General features: G+C 41.4%; 1 protein-coding gene across 8 annotated transcripts in view; it reads left to right on the top strand.

The window, feature by feature from the left end:
• The first annotated feature begins 10471 nt into the window (after window positions 1-10471).
• eml1 (EMAP like 1) overlaps window positions 10472-21449 on the top strand; it is a 38985-nt gene continuing 28007 nt past the window's right edge. For 4 of the 8 annotated variants that reach the window (XM_034222167.1, XM_034222168.1, XM_034222166.1 and 1 more), the window contains exon 1: window positions 10472-11078. In XM_034222167.1, the coding sequence (XP_034078058.1) occupies window positions 11012-11078 (67 nt within the window). In that variant the 5' untranslated portion in view covers window positions 10472-11011. The remainder of the gene's footprint in view (window positions 11079-21449) is intronic. The other 4 variants (XM_034222171.1, XM_034222170.1, XM_034222172.1 and 1 more) reach the window with 3 other exon arrangements.

Below are 21449 nucleotides of genomic sequence, written 5' to 3'. Positions count from 1 at the left end.
GGAATTTAAAGATTGACACAGAAGCAATAAGAGCTTGAGTAATTCCCACAATGTGATTTGATATGGAGCCATGGTATTACGAATGTCATACTTTTGTGCAGAATAATACAGTAGGTCGCCTTGACTGGCACATTGTCCATGTCAGAGGAGAGTTTTCTTGTCCATCTGCTTATCTTTTCATGTCAGTCCTCTCACAGCGCCTGCTCGTTGCTCACTGAAAATCTAATCCTGCTCTCTGCACATATACAATATCTATTGCATGTCTGCCCACTCCATCCTGGAAAATGGAGCCCATCTTTTTCCCTTTCTAGCACTTTCTTTCATTTTCTTCCCCATTAAAGGATTTATTTTGGAAGTTCTTCCCATCAAGGGTGAATAGAGGGTCAATAGGCTTTACCGGCCTATTGTAAAGCCATTATAGGCAAGTGTGTGATTTGTAATTTTTATATCTAGGCTATATACAATGCCTTGTGTAGTGGCTATGTTCAGTAAAAGCTGATTATGTCAGCTCTAGAAAGAACATTTGTGAAGATAAAGTGGGCTGATGGGAGTCGGTTTTGGTGGAATAGCTCACTCTTCAAACTGGGTCACGTATATTATACAAACCGCTGGGGCTGATAAGTTTACATTTTCACCTTATAAGGAATTTAAAGTTCTAAGGTGAAGACCACTAAAAGGCCTGATACTCAATTTGATTTAAAGATTAACTTTTTAATTGTCGTCCCATGTAATATTATTTTGAGTATTGAATGTTACCCAGTTTGTTTGTTTTCTTTTACCAACAATGTAATTAGGTGATGCCACAGAGATACATTTTAACTAGGGATCTATTCAATTTTACAATCAGTGATAGACAATGAAATAACCAGCAACTGAAAGAGAATTTGTAAACAAACATTAAGAGGTTGGCCAACTCCAGGCAGATTTTGTTTCCTTTGGACAGAGCAAGGCTATTATGTGTTATGCTAAGTAGTTTACTTTGCTAAGTTTCAAGTCGCATGTGTTGAAGGTAAAAACAAGTCACGTGTAAAAGTCATGATAAACTGTATAGGAAAGAATCAAAAAAGAGTAGAGCCTAATCAACAGCTGCTGGTGCGTTTGTGGCCGCGGGAGAGCAGAGCTCAATCGAATAGAATACAAGTAACGTGTTTACCTTCACTGACCGGATGGTTGCCACTTGCCAGATCTAGTCTCAACAGCGCCGGGCCTAGCAGTGCTGTGAACAGTGAAACAAAAAGCATTTGTAATGTACTGGATGACATTAAGTGTTTCACTTTTGTGTTTTGATTGTCACTATGATGAAAGATAAGACTTCAACCAACATAAAGAAGCACGACTGTGGCATCCACCGATATTTCCAGGATGTCAGTGAACATGTTAGAGGTTCATCTAACTATGACAGTGACTGCGTGAGATAGCGTACCTGTGATTGGCCGTTGTTGTTGTTGTTCTTTTTATTTTATTTATTTCATTACCTTTGCTTATTATGCCTGTTTTTAAATGCCTTTTTAATAATGTATTTATGCTATATTTGTTCTTAAATATATTTTGCTTTTAATCTGTAAAGCACTTTGAATCGCCACGTGCTGAAAAGTGCTATATAAATAAAATTGCCTTGCCTTGCCTTGCTACGCCTTGCCTTGCTACTTTTCGGAGCCTGAGTATAAACCAGCGATAAATTAGTTAAACTGAACACAGTAAAGTTGATTTTTGTTGTTTTGGCGTTGGCTGGGGCCCACAGTAGCCCGTGTGCTGTTTGCTAATCAATGCTAGCGAGGACCCCGCGGTGCACAAGCCTCACAGATTGACGTTCAGACAGGTAAGTGACGTACCTGTTGTTTTAAAGTTGAACAAAGAGCATGATGCAACCACTGCAATGCCTAGTAAAAGTCATAAACCAAGCTGTGTTATATGACATGTATGTGTAAACTTACTGCGTTGATCCGTTGGCTATCTGGTAATGCGTTTTCAGTTGTTGAACGTAGTAGGTTTTTTTAAATGACTATTGTCAAGGATTCAGTGGCATCTAGCGGTGAGGTTGCAGATTGCAACCAACTGAATACCCCACCCCTCTCTTTCCAAGCATGTTGGTGAATTACGTGGCCTTTAGTGTTAATGTAAAAACTTTATAATCCCTTTATAATGCTGGTGTTTAATTTGTCAGCGCTGGGTTCTTCTATAAACTATTTTTCCATAGACTTGAATTCGCAGAGATGTCTGTAACTTTTAAATGATATTACTTTACATTTTATTTTATTAAGCTGACAGTTTTATCCAAAGCGACTCAGAACTACAAAAAGTGCTGACATATTCACCCAAAAGAAGCCAGACCATTGTAAGTGCAGGTGCATTAGTTCAACTTTTAGGTGCTATGTACCCCCAACACGTAGCCTACCCCCTATATAATTAGGTCCTAAAAGTTTTAAGTTTTTAAGATTGGTGATTATAGCTATTTTCATGCTATTGTTCATGTGCACGTGCCCCTCGTGGTTAAACGAAACTCTTGTGTAATGACCCTTTAAAGTAAGAGAACATTTGTTTGAGTTGGACTGCAAAATGAAATGTTGTGTTTTACATCGGTCAGCCAAAACAACATATGACCAATGCTCTAGCTAGAAACTGAATTCTTTAATATAAAAGTAATTGTTTGGTGAGTTGTTCAGTGCCGTGAATGACAGAGTTATATATTCCACATCAACAGACGAGAGGAGCTGCTGCAGGGCCTGTAACGCTGCTCCACAGCCTCAGGATTATGAGCTATTTACAGCACAAAAGCATATTCTCCTCTCCTACATTCACTTGCCATCTCTGTCTCTCTAACAAATTGTATTTCTTGGCATGTCATTCATAGAGACTTTACAGGGAATAGCACATTTCTTTGTACGCCTCAGCCATATTTTCGATATCATTCACAGTGAACCAAAATGTATTGTTTATCTTCAAATCAAATCAAGTTTAATTTATATAGCACATATTTAAAACGATTTTTGGTCGAGCCAAAGTGCTGTACAGTAAAAATACTTTACAATAAGGACATTTTACAACAAATACAACAGCACAGTTTGTACAGAATATCAGTATGAGAAAACGACACCCTCTGTCCTTAGACCCTCACATCGTACAAGGAAAAACGTCCAGAGAAAAACCCACAGTTTAAGGGGGAAAATGGGAGAAACCTCAGGGAGAGCAACAGAGGAGGGATCCCTCTCCCTGGACGGACAGACGTGCAATAGATGTCGTGTGTAAATCGAAGAGATGATACATTTTACAGCATATAGACCGAATGTTTGGAAATGCATGTGTCTGTAATAAGAAGATGAATCTACGAGGATGTCAACAATCCTGTGGGAGCCATCGGGGAATGGATCTGGCCCTTCGTACATCCAGGACATGGTTAAACCGTACACCCCAGCGCGTGCACTACGCTCTGCATCAGCCAAACGACTCGCTGCGCCCTCGCTGCGAGGGGGACCCAAGTTCCCATCGGCAAAAACACGTGGGTTTGCTGTCCTGGCTCCAGGATGGTGGAATGAGCTCCCCATTGACATCAGGACGGCAGATAGCTTGCACATCTTCCGGCGCAAACTAAAAACTCATCTCTTTCGACTCCACTTCGAGCGATAGAACTATTAACGAAGCACTTTTATACTAATAAAGGACTGGCTTATCTAAAGCCAGTTGAGTAGCACTTGAAATGTTTTTGCTCTATGAAGCCTGATGTACTTATATGATTCTGTTTTCTTCAAGTTGTATTTTGTTGGTCGAACGCACTTATTGTAAGTCGCTTTGGATAAAAGCGTCAGCTAAATGCAATGTAATGTAATGGAATGTAATGGAAGTAGTATGATGAGTCAGGCAGGACCGCAGAGACAGGTTCAGCCACGACTCGAAGTCCAGGACTCAGATCCAGAACTCAGGATAGAGGATCCAGGACACAGGACCACAGCAACAGGATCAGCCACGACTCAGGATCCCGGCGTAGATATAGACACCAAAAATAAATTTGGGGGAAGCTGGGTTATTCGGAACATGAGAGTGCACAGGTACAGACAGAAGGAAGAAGTAAGGTGTCCCCCGACAGTCCGAGCCTATAGCAGCTAAACTAACGTGTCTACTTACATGCATTCCCTTAGGATAGGTTGAGGGATAAGGGGTAGCAAGTAAGAAGTAAGGAACAGAGGTGGAGGGAAGTAGTAAGGAACAGAGGTGGAGAGGCACAACGTGTCAACGTACATGCACTCCCTTAGGATAGGTTGAGGGAAAAGGGTAGCAAGTAAGAAGTAAGGAACAGAGGTGGAGAGGCACACGCAGGGAACAAGGTTCCCGCTGGAACCTTCATTGGAATTGGTGAGAGGTAAGGGTCAGTGTAAGGTCCATCTTACAGTGACTGTTGCTGTAGCCTATCAGGACCTGTATTTATACATACTTTAAACATTTGGTTGCTGGTTAAGCAATAATCAGATAATTTCTTACCTGAATAAGGCTGTACAAAATAAAAACTGATCCGATTGTTACTCAGTATTGCTGTTTAACTATTTAAAATTCATCGTTGCCCGACAGTGAGATTTGATAAATACATTTCGACAACTCCCTCTTTCAAAAATTCTCTGTAGATATTAAAGAGTCTGGCAGGGGATTTCTACACGCATGATACTTAGAGGCTATAACCAGAAGACTGGTGAAGTGATGACCCAGTTTTCCTGAACCATAACATCATTATTTGGCGTTGCCTTGTGTGGCCCAAAACACAAGTGCACTGCAGTGTGTAGCTGACATTTGCTTTCATCCTGTACCATTGTTTCTCTGCACAATACCATTACACAAATATGCCATACAACCCTTCTGCATTGAATGTTTTCTTTGGTTTCTATGAACTATTACATTTTAGAAATAGTCCAATGGATGACACAAAAAATATTTCAATTCAATTCAAAACCTTTATTTATCCAGGTAAAATCCCATTGAGATCAATGATCTCTTTTTCAAGGGAGACCTGCATATGATGTGATATTTTCTATACTGAGCATTTTTAGCCATGCTTGCAGCTTAATGGAGAAACATGTTTTGGAGAGACTGCCCTACAATTTGGTACCGATATCGGTTGCTTCCAGACCGTGAATTCTAATGACTTTGGTGATCCCTTGACTTTTCTTGTAGCGTTAACATCAGGTTGACATTTGCAGGAAACATTGAAATACATAAATCAACAGCTATACTGGATAAATTGCTTCGAAATTTGGTACCCATATTCATGCCCCCCTTGAACTTCTTATCTAGTGCCATTACAAGGAAATTTGTTTATTTTTTACATTGCTTTGGTTATGACCAAATACCTGCAAAATAGATGACATTCTCAGCTGATGGATATTCAGTGTTAATTAGCAAATGTTATCTAACACTCTAAACTAAGATGGTGAACATAGTAAACAATTAAGCTGCTGTATGCCAACATTTGTTAGCATGGTAAATGAGCATTTACTTAGCCCTATGGCTTCATAGAAATGCCAATGTGACTGTAGATTCATAATTATATTTAACTTATTACAGCAAAGACATAATACTTATTGCAGGTAAGATGATTGAAGACTTACTGGATGAATAACATATCATTGATCATGTCGTGGGTTTGAATCCAGTAACTAAGAGTCCTCATATTCTGCCTGATGCCTCTTCTGGTTTTTTCTGAAGCAGAGCTGTGAACAAATCGCTTTGATTATCATTATCACTCTGTTGAATTCTCCCGTATTGAAAGTAGGTCACATTTCCTCTACATAAATAATGACACAACATTTCCATCAACTCTTTTCTATCAATTCAGAAGATATTGGATTCTTCTTTTTTATCCTTGTGACAGACTACACCTTCATCATCTAAGCATCTACATTTACTGACACGTATTACAAAAGCAGCATCTTACTTTAGATTCATGAAGGTAATTATGTCCGATGTGAAGTAACCAGAGCTCATTATTCTGTATCATAAAGTGTGTTTTAATATCGAATTGACGTCTACTTTATTAAGCTTGTATAAGGAATGGTTATTTCCTCTTTTCAATTTACACACGGCATCTATTGCACGTCTGTCCGTCCTGGGAGAGGGATCCCTCCTCTGTTGCTCTCCCTGAGGTTTCTCCCATTTTTCTTTAAACTGTGGGTTTTCTCTGGAAGTTTTTCCTTGTACGATGTGAGGGTCTAAGGACAGAGGGTGTCGTTTTGTCATACTGATATTCTGTACACACTGTGAAGACCACTGAGACAAATGTAACATTTGTGATATTGGGCTATATAAATAAACATTGATTGATTGATTTCCTCCAGAAGGTAGGAAATAATGTGTCACTGAGCTGTTTTACTCTCCCCTCTCACATTCAATCAATCTCTCCCTGTCTCTTATCTCCGCTCTCCTGTCCAGACGGTTATTAGGAAAGAGTGAACCTGTCAGTCACAGACAGTGTTACATCCTCTGCTGGTCTGGACTCTTCTCTTTTTTATGTTATCATAATGGCTTCCTGCAGCTCTGTGTGGCTTAGACACAGCGATGATAAGAGCTAAATGCTAGCGAAAGCATGATAACATGCTCAAACTGACAATGCTAGTATCACATTTGCTATTTTTACCATCTTAATTGGCTTATTAGCATGGTATGATATATAGTGTATCAAATGGGGTCTATAGAGCTATACCACTATGTATTATATATATATTTGTATGTCTAAAATCTTTTTAAGTCACTGTGTTTGCATAAGGACCGGACTGTTGAGCTCATGGCTCCAGGTTTATGTTATCACCAGGCAAATAAATGAATAACACTTTTATTGCTCTTTCCTGCTGGCTTTTCCTCTTTGCCACGGGCGCATATTGGGCGACCTTTGATACCTGCTGCTAAATATACAATTCAGATTGTTCATGTTTGACTTGGGTTGAATTCATGAAGTCTTTTGTTGTATTTTTATTTTTGTGATATAACTTCCTCATATTTTGACAAGGACATTTAAGGAGCCTATGTGTAACCAGTGCAAGCTGTTATGTTTGATTAGTTGGTTGAAAACTTTTGAATTTGCTTCGTAAAGATTTGTATATTCTATTTATCTGTATACAGACTGGCCCAACATTTAAATGCATTGCTTTGTTTAAAAATCTTTCTATCAGTAAAGACCCCGGGTTGGATTATTTCCTGGTGTTAGGCACAAACAGCCCAATAACAAGGACAGGCACGCAGATGGCTGGATCAGAGGATTGACCTTGTTTCCTCCTCAGCTCTGGATATTATGTGTATAATCCTGGCCCTCTGACAGACTGACTGATCATCTGTGGATCAAGCGCATGTCAGCAGTTTTCTTTACTGTCTTTTGGAGGAAAAAATAAATAAACGAACAACCGGTTCAGTTTTTATACGACCTTCATGGGCCTCCTGAGAGCCAAAGCTGTGTCAGCAGGCCATTGGAGACCTGATGCCAAGCCTTAAGATGCTCTTAGAGCAAGACTCTGAACTTCTGTCAGATGTAATATAGTGAGATTGCTGCATGCACTCAATCTTATTTTTTCCCTTAATTTACCCAAAAAGTAAAAGTGTTATGATATCAGATATCCACTTGTTTAAATTTTTTTGTTGAAGTTACATTGGCTAACGCTTTGTACCCAAGGCACCGTGTTTTGGCATAGGGTCTTTCAGTTTGGGTATTATTGTACACACTTACCTCAAATCTAGACTGACCTACTGCATAGAGAAACCATTAGCATTCCTCTATGTGTGTCCACTTTAGGCAAACACATCATGTACAACAGCATAGTTAATTTGTAGTCTCAATATGTATTATCTTTTAGCTCTGTTTTTGGTACTCCTGAGGGGAATAGCTGGCTTCTAGGTCTAACTTTATGAGTCACAATGCTCACAAGATGGTATAGAAAATGTGTGCAGATTAGTTAGCGTACAGTGGATTGTTTCCGATTCTTCTCTAAAAGCAGCTGCATACAACGTTTGAAACAAATACAATGAGAGCTGTGAGTGTGAAAAAAGGAGAAATAGCATATTGCAGTATTTTGCTAAGATATACTCACACTCTGTACACTAGCGCAACCCAGTTCATTTTGTGTGTGTGTGTGTGTGTGTGTGGGTGTGTGTGTGTGTGTGTGTGTGTGTGTGTGTGTGTGTGTGTGTGTGTGTGTGTGTGTGTGTGTGTGTGTGTGTGTGTGTGTGTGTGTGTGTGTGTCTGTGCAATCTGGATTCAGGGATTGGTGTTGAATGGGGGGAACAATGGGGAGAGGGGGGTGAGGCTGCAGCGGTCCCACCACCTGCCACCCGCTGCGTGGTAGGTGGGGTTTAGGGGACCCATGGGGGGGATTTTGGAGGGAATGTAACCCAGTTTTAGCTGCCTCATCTCATCACATGAGCATATGCGCAGAGAGGCAGACAGACACCCAAAAAACCAGACCTGTCCCTAATCTAGATCCCAAATCTGCCCCAGAATGAGATTTACCAATGAGATTTGCAATAATCTGAATGCCTCAGACAAAACACCTCTGTCATCAGAACAAAACACAAAGGATGTTTACAGTGTGTTTGTGTTGCTCGGACTCTGTGTGAGAGGCACAAAATTCCTTTCTGTATCTCAATCAAAACACTAGCTGGAATTTGGGTTTTTAAAACATCTGAAATACTTTTGGTGCATGTTCTTCCACATTTGAACATTAGCGGTGGTTGCTGCACAGCATGTGTACAAATGATGTGAACGTCAACACACACTTGATTTCTCTCTGTTTGAGGTATAATATCCTTGTGATTTTGCTAAACAACCATAGCAGTGTTCAACGCAACACTGGTGTACAGAGAGCAGGCCGTTACTGAGTGTGGTAGATCTATTGGTGTCTTGTTGTTATTATGTAATAAGTGAAGCAGAGTGCAGTGTTTTCCTGAGGGAGAGGAGGTGGAGAATACAAGGGCTGAGGTCAACAGCATGGAGGCCCTGAACCGTAAAGTGATCAACCGTCCATAAGGTGCTTCACTGAATACCTTTTATCCTCCCGTTAAAGGTCAAATCCACCTTTTGAACCGGAAAGGATTCAAGATGTTAGGAGAGATACCTGCTCAGAAACAGCTTCACACAGACAAATGATATTACACCTGTAAAAAAAAAGAGAGAAACAAATGCCTCCTTTCATGGTCTCTCTCTCTGCTGTCTTTAGAGCATCCCTGCATTTGTGTAGTCTTCCCAGCTCCGTCTTGTGATCCAAGAAGAAAGGTGGGAAGGCTTCACACATGAATATAGGCCACAGACTCTTTTGACTCATTATTTCCCTTGCTAGCTTGATGTATAAATAATGCAAAGAGCCCCCCCCCCCCTCACATGCACATGCACATGCAACCCCCCGATTAGAATGTAATGTTTTTAGGGTTTCCCCCTCACCAAACTCCCACCCTGCTCACTTTTTAATTTAGTCCTTTTTTCTATACCGCCCACCCCTCTCAAGCACTCTTTTTCTCCTCCATCCCCTCCCCCCTCTATCCCATTTATGTCTCTCTTTCCTCAATCCCCTAGCCTCCCTTTCATTCTCTCCCCCTTGTTTCAGAGATGTCTCTGTGCAGTCTGCAGCGGGGCAGATAAGAGCGACAGAGGACAGAATGATAACCATGTTCAGCCACAGCGTAGATCCCCTGGCTGTGTTCGCTTTTTAATGTCTGGCGGCGGGAAATGGTGATGACGGCTGTTTGTTATGCCGTGTCCCTATGTGACTCCACACCATTGAAACAGTATTGGTGACTTTATGGCTTTGTGTGTAAGAGCCATGTTATAATGAACTAACTTCAGTAACTGATTTATTGACTGAGGCGTTTAGTGAAATTGGTAACTAACGATTGGTATGGATTCCTTTCATTCATTTGTGCATTTTTCATCTTTGCTAAACCCTATCTTGTATCCTCTTCTTCGTTCCTTTATCCTTTCCTCTCACCTCTTTTGTTCCCTCCTGCACCCTCCTCTCCTTTTTGTCCTTTATTTCCCTTATCTCCAATTTGTTTACTTCTAGTAAACCCTCATTTATCTTTTCTCGTTTTTTTCTTTCTTCTTTTTATCTCTCTTTTTATTTCCTCCCGTCCACTCGTATCCTGTCCCTTTCTCCTCCACTCTTTTCTCTTCTCCTCCTCTCCTCTCTTTTTCTTCTCTTTCTCCCCGTCCTCTCTCCTCCTATATCCTCACCTCTTTCCTCCTTCCCTCTCTTCTCCTTTCCTCTCCTCCTCTCTCCTCTCCCGCCAGGCGAGAGGAGGAGGATCTCTCCGACAGGCCCAGCCCCCCTGCGCTCTGACTCGTCCACACTGTGTGACAGGGGAAGGCTGGGCTGTCCCGAGCATTATCCAAACACACACACACACACACACACACACACACACACACACACACACACACACACACACACACACACACACACACACACACACACACACACACACACACACACACACACACACACACACACACACACACACACACACACACACACACATATACACGCACACACACACCCTCAGTAACTGCCTATGCCAGAGCCTGCCTGCGCTCGCAGCTCAAGCCCTCTTAAAGCTGTTTTTATGCCTGAGATCAGCGAGAGCTAACGACACACAGCTGCCTCTGCTGAAGACAGAAAGACAAGAGGAGAAGGGAGAGAGGGAGGGGACAAGAGCACAGGAGGGAGGAGAGGAAACAAACACACCAGCAGCTTTAACTTGAACTCTCCGCTGCAGTCTTCCTTCAGCAGGGAGTGTTTTCTGCCGTAGAGTTCAGGACTTTTTTTTGTGTGAGACGGGGGTGGAAAAGAAGACGGGTTCGGAGTTCACATGATATAATCGGAGTGAATGGGTTGCCATGGTGACTCACCCAGGGAGCCTGACCCGTGCAGAGTGAATGGAGGGAGCGCCTTGGACGCCAAGTGAACGATAAACTAACGGAGGGGAGTCACCAGAGAGAGAGAGAGGAGAGCGAAGGAGTGGTGGATAACAGAGGACTGAGCACAGGCTGAGAATGGAGGACGGGTTTTCCAGCTACAGCAGCTTGTATGACACCTCATCGCTGCTACAGTTCTGCAACGGTAAAGCTAAATAATCCTCTTCCTCCCCCATCCCCTCTCTCCCCTCAGCTGCATGTTGTTCCTCTGGACTTGACATGTCACCAGCTGACTGGCTAAACTTGACACCCAGTATAAGGGTTTGTGAGTGTGTGTTGCAGCTATTTTAGCTCCAGCTTTTAGGGCTTGTGTAGCATGTCAAACTATAAAACATTTGATTTTTAAACATATAGACTTTAGATGAAATGTCCACCAGCTCCAGGGAGCATTTACAGAAAAACACCCTCTAGGATTAACAGGAAGTTTCTGGAATTCAGGCCAAAGAATGTCAACAGTCTGTGTGAGCCAGAAGCCGTCAAGAGAGCCAGTAAACAAAGACGAGAGGGAGGATGAGGAGCAAAGATGTGCTCACAGCAGCTCCTCTGGTTCTGCCTGATGTGTTTAGGGATATGTGATGAATATATTTCTCCCCTGTTGCGGGCTGATTGCTGAATGAGACAGAACAGAGATGACAGAAACGGACACTATTGCTCACGTAGCTCTGCTGCACTATGTAATGTGTTTGCGGGCAGAGGGAGAAACCATACTTCAGGCTGCTAGTGTTTTGGGGAGGAGAGAGTGACTCAGGGAAGATTAAAGCAGCATGACACAGTATGTCATCAGTTCGGATTTATTTCTGAGAAGCTTTAGTTTATTTTTTATAAAAGTAATCCCTTATGTAAGTTAATATTAAGGAACACAACTATTCTTTGTGTTAGTTTTCTCAGTGATGGTAACATCTCTGCCTGCATGCTGACACGGTTAGTGAGCCCCTACACAAAGAGGATTATCCCCAACACAATAAAGAGGGCACTACTGTAGCAGAGGCACTTTAAACAAAGCTGTTATGCTGATTTAAGCTCCACTGAACCAGCTACGTAAAGATAGAATTAAATATTTATCAAAAGGAGAAAAGAGTCATCTCAGTGTGCTTATCCTTAATGTTTGTAATGTACAGTACTTGCACTGACTGTGTTATGGTTGGTGAGCGTGAGCTGTTACTGTTGAAGCATGGAGTAGCCTAATTGCCATTTGTGGATAATGAAAAAATCTATAATATTCACTGTGCTGTGTAAGCACTAGCAGCTGGTGGGATGAGAGAATACTATAGTCTGACAGAGGAAATGACAGAGGTATCCCCCACCATGGATACTAGCCCTCTACTTCCATGAATCACTGATGACGTGAATCCAGTTAAAAGCTATTTCCCAATAGCAATCTCAAAGAAGTATGCCGACAAAGAAACAGACGAGTTAGAGAAGCTTTTAATTGAGATACAGATCATGCGAAACAGAAAGATGTCTATAAAGTTTTATATAGACCTATGATCATTTCCCTGCACCTGGTCAGGTCCATAAATGACTAATATATTGGTACAGCTTTTTGATTGTAGTTTTCAGTTTACTGCAGATTTGCTAGTAACAAAGAAACATAAGGAAATAACTCCAGCCCAGTCAAGCTTATGACTTTGATGTTGGAACATGGGGCAACTTTCCCATACGTTGCAAAAGTGCTGATTTCTTATAACCCAAAGTAACTGAACGGAGCAGAGAAGAGAAGTAGGTTTGCACCTTTTGTACTGAAGTGTTCCTGTGTGATGAGAAAGTGCTGACAAGGATTACGACTGAGGTGGGTCGGTTGGATTGACCTGAAAAACAGGTGTAGCAGGTGCTGTACAGCTTTAAAATAGAATGGCGTCTTCTTCAATAGAAGACGCAGAGGAAATTACTGACCTTTTAAAATATCTCACAAATGGCCGTGTAGTGTCAGGTACAGCAAGTGTTTCGTTGACAAAGTTTAGTGAACTTCCTCTTTGAATTAGGACTTGAAACCGATCTAAAACTTAAGTAGTAGTAAGTATTTATGCACTCCTATATTTAAAATTCCCCCCTTGTTGTTCTAGCTATGTCATGGCCATCGAGCAGAGAGACAGCCTGTGGGTTGTGTGACACTGTGAGTTTGTTTGTAATCCTTTACATGTCATGTTCCTCTCTGAGAAGAAATGCAATAAGACATGCTGCTGCTTAGAGGCTGTTGCCACGGATTTCTAACCTCGAACCCCCTGCTTTCTCTCTCCTTCTTTTCACACGACGCATTCACAAACCAAACACACACAACTTCATGGTCAGGGAGCAGCGCCTATAGTTTCAAATTGGTGAGCCTAGTTAAGATGTGTCTGTAAGTGTATGCAGCGAGGCAATGTGCTGACACGTCTGCTGGACTTGTGTGTATGTTTGTGTGTGTGTGTGTGTGTATGTTTGTGTGTGTGCAGTTCTGTAGCCCAGAGTGATTTCTTATTGCACTGCTGCTGCCGTCCAGCTGAACCCAGATCCACTGAAAGCTAAAGTCAATGATGTCATTCATGCGCCTCTCTCTCGGCCTCTCTCTCGGCCTCTCTCTCGGCCGTTTGTTGTGGAGCATCCGACCAGACTAATGTTCACGGACTCGGTCAGCTAAACTGCAGAAGCCCGCTGCATGCTTTGTCATCAGGAGGTCGGGGCTAGCTCGGCTAACTGGAAATTAGCCCAATTATACACAGACACACGCTGATTAGAGGACCTTTAGAGAAGCTTTTTCTTCTCGTGTTAAATCAATGAAATCACATTTTGATTCTGCTGGTGCTCGAGAAGAGGACAGTTGTGATTGAATTAGTTTGTGTTGTGCGCCTGGTAATTAGATTGTGGTTGTTTTTACAGGATTTACCAATGTTCTGACATGAGATTGGCAGGAAATAGGGTCCAGTTGATTTAATTATTGGATCCTTGATATTTTGCAACCAACAAACCATTGTCCAAGGCTAACCATAACTTTGGAGTTTGACTTCATGCATTTCTAATTCATTACCATTGATGTATCTACAGTTTGAAATCAACTTACAAATGATTGCAAAACTTTTGTCCAATAAGAAACCTAATTCATATATTCATAAATGTCTGACAGCTTTGACTTTACAACATAAAACCATTGCTTTTGACACCTAAAGTTTTGCTAATTTTCCTAATCGATATTTAGTTTTTAGTTTATAAAAACCAATGACATACTGACACACCAAAGTAAGCATTTTGCTCAAAAAAACCGCTATGCTTAAAAAAAGAAGCATAACAGTGCATATCCAACCTCCTGCATTCTTCTGTTATTTCTTTATAACTGAATTAAAATCATCTGATGATCCAAAAGGTTGTTTGTTAATCTTCTGTTGATTTAAATAAGACACAGAAAGAGTGGCTCCATGTATAGAATCAGAAAATGCTTTGGACTAAGATTGGCTTTTAAGTTGAAGATGTGAACTATGTAGCTAAAACATGCACAAGCATTTGTGTAAAACCATGAGTTAATGCGATTCCTTTGTTCATTAGCTTCTGATGCACCAAAAGCTCCTGATGTGAAAGTCTGTTAATAAGTAAATCCATCTGAATTACACTATAATACTGAAGATCACACTCATGTTCACCTCTCACCTCATCCAAAGACATCTATTCGCCTGCATTCATTTAAGATATCTGCTCATTTACCTTTTTAACTAATGATGTCTGCTCAGATTTGGTTTAAACATCCCTTTATCTCTCAGTCCACTCTAACTCTCTTCACCCACAGGCACACTGGCACAGCACCCACCTTAACAGCAGTGGCAGTGAAGCATGATGGGACCCAAATGTGCCAGCAAGAACCATTAGGGGGGGCATGGTGAGGAAGGGAAGAAGGATAAAGAGGAAACAACCAACAAAAAGTGAGATAGAAAGTGGAGTGAGTAGTAGTGCAGATGGATGAGACAGGCATGCAGGGCGGAGAGGGGAAATGAATGAAGTCGGAGGTTCGTTTGATGTTACTCTGAGGTATATTGATGTACAGTAGAGGTGACATGACTCCATCCAGTCTCCTCCCCTTCCTGGCTGAGCATCTATAGGTATCTCCATCCAAGCTCTGACTAGTGATGGCACGTGTAGAGGGATTAGGGTTAAAGCTCTGACATGTTACCCACCACAGTAGCTACTGAGGGATGCCAGGATGGAGGAGATAGGTGATTGTACAATATGTGAGTTAAGTGTGTGACTTTTGTTTACAGGCTTCTGTTCAAAAATCATTAACAGGACCTTTATTTTCTAGGGTTTGATAAACACTGTGGGTCTGTAACGGTTAAATATATGGCCTACAATATATTAACAGGAGAATATCCACTCTTCTATATTTTCTCCTCCTTCCTTGTTCCCCTATCTATCCCTGTCTAACGCTGCTGGTGAGCTGACCTGCACTCTGACATTTCCTCCACCCCCATAAAGCTGCACAAAATGTCAATAGAGGAAACCAAGAGAGTGGGTAGATCTAGGAAGTGATGTGTGTCTCTACTATAATTCACGACTGTTACATGTAGTTTAATAAATGCCGACCTGGATGGGTTAGCTCCTCCACGACTGCTGACTCATTCAAAGGCTGACATTGATTTCCCATTGCCGTGTTAGTGAGAGCTCACACAACTCTCTTATCTCAATGTGGCTGCATATCTGACTACTCTGTTTCTCCCTGTCCTTCACCTTTACTTTACTTTCTCAAACTCTCTCTGCTTTCTCTTCACCCTAAATCCCCCGTCAAACTCTCTCACGCTCTGTGTTTGATCTTGTGCGAGTGCTCCCAGTGATGCTCAGAGTGCTTTTCTTATTCCTCCAGACAGTGAGATATTGAGCGGGTGGTTTGGGCTTCTGTAGTCACGTGTCACACTCCTTATCTCCCTCACTTTTTTCTCCCTTCTCTGCGGCTGATACGGCTTCACCTTGTACTTTCTCTTTCACTCTCATGCTGCAGAATAGCGAGCTGATAACAGTTACAGCAGGTGACAGTGTGTGCTCATTAAATGTGTACAGCTCAATGGAGTGTGTGCAGCAGATACCCTGCGCCTCCTGCTCTGTGGTGTGAAGTTAAAACAGCAGACTGTGCTGCAGGAGACTGAGGCTGTGTGTGTGTGTGTGTGTGTGTGTGTGTGTGTGTGTGTGTGTGTGTGTGTGTGTGTGTGTGTGTGTGTGTGTGTGTGTGTGTGTGTGTGTGTGTGTGTGTGTGTGTGTGTGTGTGTGTGTGTGTGTGTGTGTGTGTGTGTGTGTGTGTGTGAGAGATCCGTGGCTGCCCTTCTTGCTTGTCAGAAAATTATGCCACTTACATAATGAAAGCAGCCCGGTGTTCACACAGTGCCAGCTTTCAACAAGGTTATATATTTAATATACAAAAGGAGAATTTAAATGCATAGTACACTGTGTTCTATAGTGACTGCATGGGAGGGGAATTAGGCCACAGGCCAGAACCATACTTAGTCAGAATCAAATGATACTAACTACAAGTGCAGGTGGGCATTTTAGCAGAAATGTAAACACTTTATTACATCAGTTCATTATCTTTGACACACAGAGCAAAGCCAGTGTTCAGACTGACATTGCCAAGAACTATTATGCACCATAAATCTAAAGGCTACAGAAGTAACTAAGACCTAGACTTAAGTGACGTGAGTGAGTAATAACGTTTTCCAACATATCAAAATGAAGAAAAGATGCATACATTTGTAAGAAGCCAACCAGACAATGCCATTTTTGCTTGACAAATGATAACAATTAATCTAATATTAGAGCTTAAATAGGTGTTGTTGTCTGTCAATGGCATTTGTTTGGCATCAGCTCCCTTTAAAACTCTCTACAGAAGTATTTTTTAAAAAAAATGTTATAAAGTATGTGTGGTTATCTTGTTATACATTTCATTTTATTCAGAAACAAGGTCAGAGTTAGCGTGCTCACTGAAACAGCCTCTTGCTGAGCCGGCGGGCAGGAGATACCATTCGTTTTATGAGCTGAATATTTTCCCTCTCTCTGTCTCTGTCTTTCCTTTCTCTCCACTGACACACATTCACACAGTCTCATCCTCATGACCCACTAAAACAATCAGGCATGTGAAGCAGTGTGCAAGTTCCTGTGCTAAATATATATACTGACTGACTGTGTGTGTGTGTGTGTGTGTGTGTGTGTGTGTGTGTGTGTGTGTGTGTGTGTGTGTGTGTGTGTGTGGTGTGTGTGTGTGTGTGTGTGTGTGTGTGTGTGTGTGTGTGTGTGTGTGTGTGTGTGTGTGTGTGTGTGTGTGTGTGTGTGTGTGTGTGCTTCCGACAGTTGAAAGGGAGATGCACACTCTGGTGATGTACGGTGTGTGTTTTTTAAGTGTGTATCTGTGTCCTTTTTCAAGTTTACTATGAGCACCAACAGAAGGTCAGGGGCAGGCTGCATGAGTCCTTGAACAGGATGTCATGGATGGGTACAAATACCATGAAAGAGCCAGAAACAGAATGGAGCGGTGGGATGCTTCCACTCTACATGGTAACACCGAATGTCCCTCAGAAGTGTGTTGACTTCTGTGGGGGGGGGGGGGCGACTAGTAATAAATCATGCAAGTCAGCAGAATCCCACGGAGATGCCCTTATTTTTAGTCTCTGCTTGCTGCTCAAATATCACCAAGGCTATTTTGTCCCAACATAGATTCACAAGAAAATTAGACAAAGGATTAAAGGAAGATTTGTTTTACACATGAAGATGCTTTCAAATGCACTAAGGTGTGGAAATGTGTTTGAAATTAGTATGCAAATGATTTCCAGCACAGATCATCGGTATGTGAGCGCAGCTATGCTTGTCCATATTCATATGTGCACATGCATATCTGTGCATATGAATGTCTGTGCATACATCTCCATTTTAATCTCACATTAAACTGTTTAGGAAGAATTAATGATCAAATCAATTACAGTGACAAGGTGAGTGTTGGCTCGATTATATTTATGGTAATGATCTTCATCAGCATATTGTCTCCAGTGGGCCTAAAGTCACGCCCCACTGGTTCGGTCAATCCTCATCTGTGAACCCTGGCCGCGATTTCATCTGGCCAGTTGTGATGTGAACAGATATAATTAACCCCTCGGTGCCGCGGTGCAGCTCCCAGAGGCTGCCCAGCACCCTAATTGGTCTCTAACACCTGCTGTTAATGGAGGAACCCTGCATATGCGTGTGTGTGTGTTTCCCCCGTTGCATGCGTTCAGCTGGACTGTAACAGATGGAGAGAGAAAAGAGGAGAATCCCATCAGAAATACCATTAAAAATAGATTCATCACAGCTGCAGAGATGGAGGGACGGACATGATTATTTGGGTTGTTTTAACCTCGATTGTTGTTCATTTGTCAGTTTCAATGAGGGGTTTGAGGATGTGTTGGATGAATATTTCATATCAAATTAAGGCAAATATGCTAGCATGTTATATCGACTTCTTTAACTTTCTTCAAAATGTAATTATGCCAGCAGGTCTTGTTCCACTGACTGGCGGCTTCTTCTCCTGTATTCATTTACCAAGGATGACAGAGCCCGATCTCACATGTATGATTATAGGAACACGCAATTCCACAGTGAATGTAGACAATATCCGCTATTACCAGCAGCCAAATCCTGTCCATTAAGCCATTAGCAGCGCACAATAAATGAACAGTTGTATGGTCGATCTTGTTGCAACCATATGTAGACATATCATTTAGATCTTTGACACCGTTTGACATCTCCTGCACAGCTTTCAAACACCATGACACAATTCCATCAGATTAATGATAAAAACCTAGAGGACATTATACAACTTCTGAAATCCTCCTCCTGCTGCCTTGATATTATTCCAACAGGATTTTTCAAAGATGTTTTTCGTTGCATGGCCTCAGATCTACTTCATATAGTAAACAAATCTCTTCACTCAGGTATTTTTCCACAGGCCCTGAAAACTGCAGTCATTAAACCGCTCTTAAAAAAGAATAATCTAGATGCTTCAGAAATGAACAATTACAGGCCCATATCAAACCTCCCATTTCTAGGTAAAATCATTGAAAAAGTTGTTTTTCAACAGTTGAGTAATTTCTTGCATTTAAATAACTGTTTCGATGTGTTCCAGTCAGGCTTTCGTCCAAACCACAGCACTGAGACTGCTCTTGTAAAGGTCTTTAATGACATCCACTTAAACACAGACAGTGGCAGAACTTCAGTGTTAGTATTATTAGATCTCAGTGCTGCGTTTGACACTGTTGACCACAGCATATTACTTGACCGACTGGAAAACTGGGTGGGACTTTCAGAAACAGTTCTAAATTGGTTTGAATCCTACTTAAAGGACAGAAACAACTTTGTTTCTATAGGTAAATACACATCTGAGTTGACAAATATGACATGTGGGGTTCCTCAAGGCTCCATCTTGGGGCCTCTTCTCTTTAACATCTACATGCTACCACTGGCTCAGATAATGAAAAACAACAAAATAAGTTACCATAGCTATGCAGATGACACACAAATGTACGTAACAATTTCACCAGGAGACTATTCTCCAGTTAAAACACTGAGTAAGTGCATTGAACAAATCAATGACTGGATGTGTCAGAACTTTCTCCAATTAAACAAAGATAAAACTGAGGTAATGGTTTTTGGAGCCAAGGCAGAACGTATAAAAGTTAGCGCTGAGCTTCAGTCTGCAATGTTCAAAACAACAGATAAAGCCAGAAATCTAGGTGTAGTCATGGACTCTGACCTGAGTTTCAACAGTCACATTAAAACAGTTACTAAATCAGCCTACTATCACCTAAAGAATATATCTAGGATTAAAAGACTAATGTCACAGCAGGATTTGGAAAAACTTGTCCATGCTTTTATCTTCAGTAGACTCGACTACTGCAATGGTGTCTTCACAGGTCTCACTAAAAAAATCTATTAGGAAGCTGCAGCTGATTCAGAACGCTGCTGCTCGAGTCCTCACTAACACTAAGAAAGTGGATCACATCACTCCTGTTCTGAAGTCTTTACACTGGCTTCCTGTGTGTCAAAGAATAGATTTCAAAATACTGCTGCTGGTTTATAAAGCACTGAATGGTTTAGGCCCAAAATACATTTCTGACCTCCTGCTAAATTATGAACCATCCAGATCTCTCAGGTCTTCAGGGACTGGTCAGCTTTCTGTCCCAAGAGTCATAACTAAACATGGTAAAGCAGCGTTCAGTTATTATGCTCCAAATATCTGGAACAAACTCCCAGAAACCTGCAGGTCCGCTGCAACTCTTACTACTTTTAAATCCAGGCTGAAGACTTTTCTTTTTGTCGCTGCTTTTAATTGAACTATTCATATCTTAGACTGCACTGTAACTTTTATCCATGTACTTTTTCTTTTAATGTTTAATTGAACTATTCATATCTTAGACTGCACTGTAACTTTTATCCATGTATTTTTTCTTTTAATGTTTAATTGAACTATTCACATCTTAAACTGCACTGTAACTTTTATCCATGTATTTTTTCTTTTAATGTTTATTTTATTAGCTTTTCTTTTTAATGACTGATTTTAAATGCCATTTTCTTAATGTCTTTCATTTTTTGTAAAGCACTTTGAATTGCCTTGTGTTGAAAAGTGCTATATAAATAAACTTGCCTTGCCTTGCCTTGCCTTTACAATCATAACCAAGAGTGAATTGAATGTTGGTGGACTCAGATTTAGCATTTAATGAAATAGCTGAGTAAAGCTGAACACTTGTAGGACATCTCTTCCTGTTCCAGTCCGCTTTATTTGACACCTGCCCTAAATAACTGATCCCTGCTGTGACTACAGAGGGTAAAGAACATTTAATGAGATGGCCTTGGGAGGTTTATGGCTCACCCAAGCTATACATAGGTGGATGTGACAGGCTCAGGTGTGTTTTATGGGTGATGTCAAAGCTTCCTTTGTGAAAATAGACTGAATGTAGAAGCAGACATGGCTATTTGAGAGGAAAGCCGGAACAAATTATTGTAAACCGTAAACTAAAAAACTTGGAGGAGAGAATTCAATAAAAAACACACACACAAATGAAATTAAATTAAATATTACTCCTCTGTGTTGTTGTGTAATGATCTCATCTGCTGCCAACACTGTATGTCCTCTCTCGTCCAGATGGCAGATTTATGATTGGCTGATGTTCAGGAAGCTGACAGACTCTGGCACACACTCCGTCACTGTGTGAGACCATCCTCACACACTATGGAAATCTGGTTTCCCATAACAACACTGGGATGGAACAACACACACAAACACACTGGTGAGGACAAGTGTCCCGCCTCCTGTTCCTTCCTGGTTGTTTGTCACTGAGGCACAAAGCCCTGTTTTATGTGGAGAAAGGTTGAGACTGAGAGAGAGGCTTGTGTCAGAGCCCGGAGTCTCGCTGCCGAGCATGACTTAGTGCTTCTGTGGCTTTTATAACAGTTCCAGCAGAAAGAACGGCCGTCTGTTTGCTATTTGTTACTTTTTGGAATGTTCACTTAATTCGAGAGAGATATATGTCATATACAATGC

Source organism: Gymnodraco acuticeps, unplaced genomic scaffold, assembly GCF_902827175.1.
Source record: "Gymnodraco acuticeps unplaced genomic scaffold, fGymAcu1.1, whole genome shotgun sequence".
Lineage (NCBI taxonomy): Eukaryota > Metazoa > Chordata > Actinopteri > Perciformes > Bathydraconidae > Gymnodraco > Gymnodraco acuticeps.
Note: the sequence above shows the minus strand (reverse complement) of the source record. Positions and strands in the feature narration are given on the sequence as shown.